The sequence below is a fragment of the Cyprinodon variegatus genome, unplaced genomic scaffold, assembly GCF_000732505.1.
Source record: "Cyprinodon variegatus isolate N-32 unplaced genomic scaffold, C_variegatus-1.0 Scaffold759, whole genome shotgun sequence".
In the NCBI taxonomy this organism is placed as follows: domain Eukaryota; kingdom Metazoa; phylum Chordata; class Actinopteri; order Cyprinodontiformes; family Cyprinodontidae; genus Cyprinodon; species Cyprinodon variegatus.
This window is the reverse complement of record NW_015151212.1, coordinates 210,022-216,457: the sequence shown is the minus strand read 5'-3', so window position 1 is coordinate 216,457 and position 6,436 is coordinate 210,022. Positions and strand designations below refer to the sequence as shown.

Sequence of the window (6,436 nt, the reverse complement as noted above, 5' to 3'; positions counted from 1 at the left end):
GATTCTGATTTCAACCATTGCGGATATTAGCTGCGACATATGAATCAAGATGCTATGAACGGAAAAATTTGATTGACAGATGACCGTTGATATATGATTGGCCGAATTTAGGTGTTCAGGCTGACGTAGAACTAACTGGCCGGGATAAGATAACGAAACAATAACACAGATTTTAAGACAGGATTTTTTAGAAATGTTCTAAATTTTTAGTAAATATCTGCTGATAAAGATTTAAATACACGTTTAAGCCAGAATGATTTGACATTTAAATATGGCTTCCCTACAACTTTAATTCAAATCCAATCCAAGCATCCGATTTCAGCTAAAATCCTTTTTCTCACCTCTTTGCTGGTGACATTCTCCAGGTCCTTCTGCATCATGATTTCCCTGAGGCGCATCTTGATCAGCCTCTCGGTGCGTTCCCTCTCTGTCGGCCTGCAGACAGTAAAGCCGTTTTAGAACGTCCACAGAGAGAAAATGATCCTCCTTCAGGGTCACAGTAGTGACCCTTTGCCACGGGCCTCAGTGAGGTTGGTTGTTCCAAAAACAGAATAGCCACTTTGTCCGATTCTCAGAAACTGCAGAGGGAATAGAAACCAGGGAGCACGACCTGTTGGCGTGTCCAAAACAAACGGCTTTTGTTTCTAGCTTCAGTGCCAGGAGACGCGTTTAGCTTTTGGACGTCACATTGATGATACCAACAAGTGGCCTAATGAGGTCTCTGGGGGGGGGGGGGGTCAGGCTCAGTTCTTTACCATTCTTTACTCTGAATGTTAGATAGAGGACGACTAATAAAGGTTTATATTTAGAGAGACAAGGTTTTCAGTATTTTTTTCCCCTAGTGTCGGCCGATATGCGAGGCTGTTGGTCGATTCAGTCGTCAAAGTTTGATCAAAAACATCTTTGGTTTAAACTACCAAAGAAATAAAACATTTTAAACTGAAAAGTATTTTTGAAATTGGAACAGAAGGATTTGAATCTGAACATAATTGCAAAGCAAAGTAAAATAAATTAACTGGAAACTGAAAGCAAATGAAGCTGCTTTTCTTTTCTAAAGCAGACTTAAATTATCACTGATACTTTACGACATTTTAAAAGTTCCTACGGTTCCTGAATGCAGCAACTGGTGATCATTTGTCCTGTCTTAACCGTAAGTCCTTGCCTTATATCATCTTAGCTCCGCCCCCATGGGGGCATGGGTAGTTTGAAACTAAAACAAATTTAAGATCTTTACACTTAAAAGTAGTTTGAAACATTTCCTTTCAGTTTCAACATTTTTTTTTGCGGTGATCAATTTATTTTTGTTGCAATTTTAAAAATAATGTTTTTGAAAAAACATTATTCCCCATATATTAGAACCATAATTTGCTACCAATTATCAATGTTTTGATTTGTTAAATTTATGTTTGACTTGAGTCTATAATTGGTCATGTTTATCATGTAAAAGGAGGAAAGAAAAATTTTATTGGCTTCAAAAATTGTCCAAAAAACTATAGTTAGCAAAAATCAGCCACCGGTTAGACTGATGTCAATAATTGGTAACGACGTTGGCCTTAAAACGCCAGAATCAGGCAATCTGTAGTTGTCGATTATTTGGGCATCAGTTTAAATGATCCATGTTATGTGCCGATGAGTTTTTAGGCTGAAATTTTAAATCAATGTGGCTTTTTCTTCCTCGATTTACAAAATAGTAGAAAATATTTAATAACAAAATATACTAGAGACTTAATTTAAGCCAAAAAGGAAAAAAGTATTCAAGTCAAAACATCAACAGTGGGTAGAAAAAAAGAAAAAAAAAGGTGATCTAAAAGAAAAACTGTGGAATATCTGCATATTTTCAGTACAGGATAATATCAGCTTTAAAACTAAATAAAGATCACATATTTGCATCTCCTCTGTTTCAATTCAAAGGAACAAAAGGCTATGTTTAGATTTTTCTGTAGCACTAGGGTGTTACATAAAACTGAGTTTAAGATGCTTATGGTTTGATCTGGGGCTACAACTAACAATTATTTTGCAAATTGATTAATCTGTCGCCTATTTTTTTAATAATGGGATAGACAAAGGTTCCTTAAAAAGGATTTTTAACGAAATTAAAGGAGGTAAAACTAAAACTAGAGCATTTTGACAGACAAAAACATTTTATCTTAAATGCAAAATGTTTATTTTATGTTTTTCACAATTTAGATTTAATTACTGCTCACTCTGTCAGCTTAAGGCACATTTTACAGTCTACTGCAGTTAACGATTAACTGATCGCTAAATGAGTTGTCCATTATTGGATTATAATGGTTCCTATAAGTTTAAGGAAAATATCAGCAAACTGCGATGAACAAAGACTCAACAAATACATCAGTAATCTACCAACTGAATAATAATATATCAGCGAGAATATTTTACATCCTTGCAGCCAAAAGGACTAATAAATCAACATTCATGGACCTGGAGAAAACAAAAAATAATGCTATTATTATATTATCTCTGGGGTCAGACACCAACAATGGCGTTCAAATAAATAAAATCTGATCACATCAAAATCAGATTCAGTGCAGAACAGAGAGAGCAACACTAAACAGAAAGTTTCAGCTGCAGACGTCCAGCCAGCTTTGACCTCTCAACAAGCCTGGGCCTGCCTGCAGATGTCCCGAACGATGGGGGGAAATTAGCCGAGCATGGAAACAGTCAATAAAGGCTCTGACCAGTAAGTGACGACACAAGGAGTGGTTCTATTGAAGCTGGAAATTTCAAACTGCTTCCTTGAAGAGCAGCCAGATAAGAGCCCTGCAGGTAATTAACAGTGTAACCTGCATGTCAAAGAAATAAACACCTCAGTGGTTTTTACAGGGGAAACGACTCATGCGTCAACAACACAGGGAGCTTTGGCAGCCGCTTGGTATGGAGGGGGGGAAAAATAGAGAAGACGGGAACTCAGAGTCTGAGTAATCTGACTAAAGGGCAAACATAACTTCACAAAGAAGGGCAGGAGTCAGTATCACGAGGAAATGGATGAAGAACGAGGGGCAATGGATATCTGCAATAGTAGACATACCTGTAATGGAAAGGTCTAAGGAACGACTAAGGCCGTTTCTCAATATGTGTAGTTGTGCGTTCTCGTGAAACTGTTCCAATTCACAAGAACATGAAGACCAAGAACAGAGAAAGTCCCTGGATGTTGTTCTGCCCCCCTCTCTTTACCCAGCATGCATTTTTCTTTGTTTTCACAGCACTTTTTAGACAGTAGGCTGACAGGAAAGGGGGTATGAGAGAGGGGGAGAGACATGCAGCAAAGGACCACAGGTCGGATTCGAACCCGGGGCAGCTGCGTCGAGAACTAAGGCCTATGGGTCATGTGTGCTAACCACTGGGCCTCCCGCATCAGTGCAGACTTCTCCGTTCACCAGATTGACAGCTGTCCCAGCATGCACTGCGGCAGCAGCAGCTTCCAGGTTTGCGCTCACAGAGCTCAGAGTAATAATTCCGTAAAAGTTCCAAAAAATATCCACTGGACTTGGTTTTCAAGATTCCAAGCGAAACGTCTTCAAATCCAGTGGATATTTTTTGGAACTTTTACGGAATTACTGAGAATCTTCATCAGCACTCAGAGTATTAAGTTAAAAGTTCTCTTTTCTGTTGCCGTTGTTCAATAAAATATGTTTTTAGATCATTATAGGTAAGAAAATTATGCTTTTAAGCGTCACTATATGGCCCATTTACTGATTTGGTGCGTAATAAAAAAAAAAAGTTCCAAAGTTGAGAGGACCGCGGCAACGAGTGGACCTCCAAGTCTATTCAGTGTATTTTCATTATCAGTTCGTACGAAATCAAACGAAAAGTTATGCACAGTAATTTCGTACGTTTTAGACGTTTTTTTCGTCGTATTTTTACGTCTTGTGATATCCGTGCGCATGCGCATCTTACGCACCATTCAATAACATAGAATTTAACATACAATTAACCCTAACCCTGACCCCAAGATACAAAACAGCAAGCAACGTAGTTCGAGACATCAAGAAGTATTTATTGCACTGTTTTTCCCAGTTTTACGTCCGTCCGCGGATCTGCTTTTTTCGTCTGCCTGCCTGCGCATCCGCAATGATCTGTATTTTTGGGGAAAAACGTCAAAAACGTACGAACTACTGTGCATAACTTTTCGTACGATTTCATACGAACTGATAATGAGAATATGTTGGTCTATTTGCAGCCAGCGCTAATGTTAGCCTCTCTGCAGCAGCCCTCTATCAGTATAGCCGTGTGTGAAGTACGGCTGGCACTGATGGCGAGTTTTTATTTAGTGTTTATCTGACTGCAATCATTATTTCCCCAATAAATTAAAAAAGTAAGAATTTATTATTATCTAGAGACTATTAATAACAGGAGGTGAAATGCAGCTCCAGACGAGCAGAGCATGTAGTGATGTCATCAGTACGCATCTCTTCTAATTGACTCAGATTTATGCTGCGTGCTCCTGTCCTCCCAGAGTCCAGACTTTCCTCTGATCTTCTCTAGAACATTCTCGGCGAGGACACGCGTCCGTACTCGCCTTCGCGTGAATTGAGAAACAGCCTAGAACTACAGGAAGCACTAATGGACACAAAAAATAATCAAAAAACCGCTTTCTTACAGGAAAGAAAATCGATGCGTCTCCCAGACTTTCCTTTTATCTTTTCTTTTCCTGTTCTACATTTCATGTCATGATTATCCTTAAAAAGACAAATAAGATATAAGTGACTAAAAAAAGAAGGGGAGGAGTCATTATTTCTGTTCAGGCAGGTCAGGTTTAAAGTTCATCTCAGCTCCGACTCGTCTCCATCCATCAGGCGCAGCGGCTCAGCCCGCCGCCCTGCCTTCGTCTGCGTTTCAGTTTTTCTGCCTAAGTAAACGGAGCCTTTGCTATTTTGAAGACTCTGGTTGGGGGGGCGCTCCAAACTGGCGGCCGGCCACGTGAACTGAAGTGCCTGGAGGGGAAATTCCCCGCTGTTAATACAGACAGGAGGCGTCATTCCTCTACTTTCTAAGGCTTCTCTCAGCTGGGAGCCGTTTACAGGTCAGACACGCTGATTGAAATGTTAAAACCACAATCATCTCCTCCACAGAGGCTGTTAGGAGGCGAAGGACGACGCAATGGGGCCGCCTTATCTTTGATCCCCGTTTACACGCGTCGGGTACAGAGTTCACACCGCCTCTCTAACGATAGACCATCTGCAGATTCTGTGAAAGCAGCAAATTTAAAGAGGAGAATCGAACACCTAGATTATGTAATCTGAAAAGTGTGGCGTGCATTTGTGTTTTTTCCTCAGATGTTGCAGCTCAGGGCGTTTTGCATGCAGGATGAAAAGCTTTCATTTATTCGCACTTCTCCTCTGACCTGCTTTTGTGAAACAGGAAGGGAACGTTCACACTGAAGCGACTCACAGGTCTGTGAAGAGGATGGGCGAGTTGGCACGGTGCGACTCCACGTCCTGCATGGCGTTCCATTCGTTGACGCAGAATTGGCTGGAGGAGACCCTGCTCTGGTAGTAGCTGACCCAGGTCAGGAACAGGCTCCCAGGGTAATAATTGTGGCAGCGCGCCACCTCGCACGCCTTGTGCAGCGACTGCAGGGCCGACCTGGAGGTAACAGAAGGAGGAGGAGGATTTCCCTCGGATGAGCCTCAAGCTGCACAACAAATGTTTGATGCTTCGACACCAGAAGTGAGACGAGAAGGATCAAAGCTTTGCAGAGACGGGAACACGGAAGAGCAGAGGGAATACAACACGAGGAAGCCGCATTGGCGTGCGTACAACAGGAGAAATGAGAAATGTTAAGATCAAAAGAAGGAAGATAAAAGCAGGAGGTCAAAGCCAAAAGGGCAGCAGTGAGCAAAAGACATGATGTATTTAAACAAAGAAGAGTCTCACCACATGGCTTGGACAGACACCGGCTTGAAGACGTGAACCCTGTTCACCGTCGACACGCTGAAGCCTCTGCAGAGACACCGAATTAACAGATTATGACAGGCTGTGTGGCAAAATGCACTGTTAAAAATACATGTTTATGTTCGTTTTAAAAGTATGGCCTAAGAAGAGCTTAAAGGAAGCAACAAAATTCAAATCAGCCTCTTAGGTTAAGAGAAAAGCACTTAAACGCTTAGGCTGGTTAGATTAGTTAAATGTTCTGAAACAGGTCTGCATCCTGGGGCTCTTTAGACACTCACCAATGGCTGTAAATAATGATAAAGAGCCGCTGTTCTGTCAGATCAGCATACCCATAGTCAATACGCATGCGCAACATGATGCTATTTGCATTTATTACTTTAGTTTTGTACAAAAATTAGGCTTCAATAAACACCAAAAAGTAAGTAATTAAATTGTTTTGTTTTTTTTTACAAATGACTAAAGGGATACATACGGAAGAGGATTAGGGCCACTGGAAAAAAAAAAAGTTAACTGATTTTTA

The 6,436-nt window shown here is 40.8% G+C and overlaps 1 protein-coding gene across 1 annotated transcript in view; it reads right to left on the bottom strand.

The window, feature by feature from the left end:
* ssh2 (slingshot protein phosphatase 2) overlaps window positions 1-6,436 on the bottom strand; it is a 29,811-nt gene that overhangs the window by 8,495 nt on the left and 14,880 nt on the right. The window contains exons 6-8 of the mRNA XM_015395748.1: window positions 5,899-5,964; window positions 5,413-5,607; window positions 311-435 (exon numbers count right to left, since the gene is read on the bottom strand). Coding sequence (XP_015251234.1) covers window positions 311-435; window positions 5,413-5,607; window positions 5,899-5,964 — 386 coding nt within the window. The remainder of the gene's footprint in view (window positions 1-310; window positions 436-5,412; window positions 5,608-5,898; window positions 5,965-6,436) is intronic.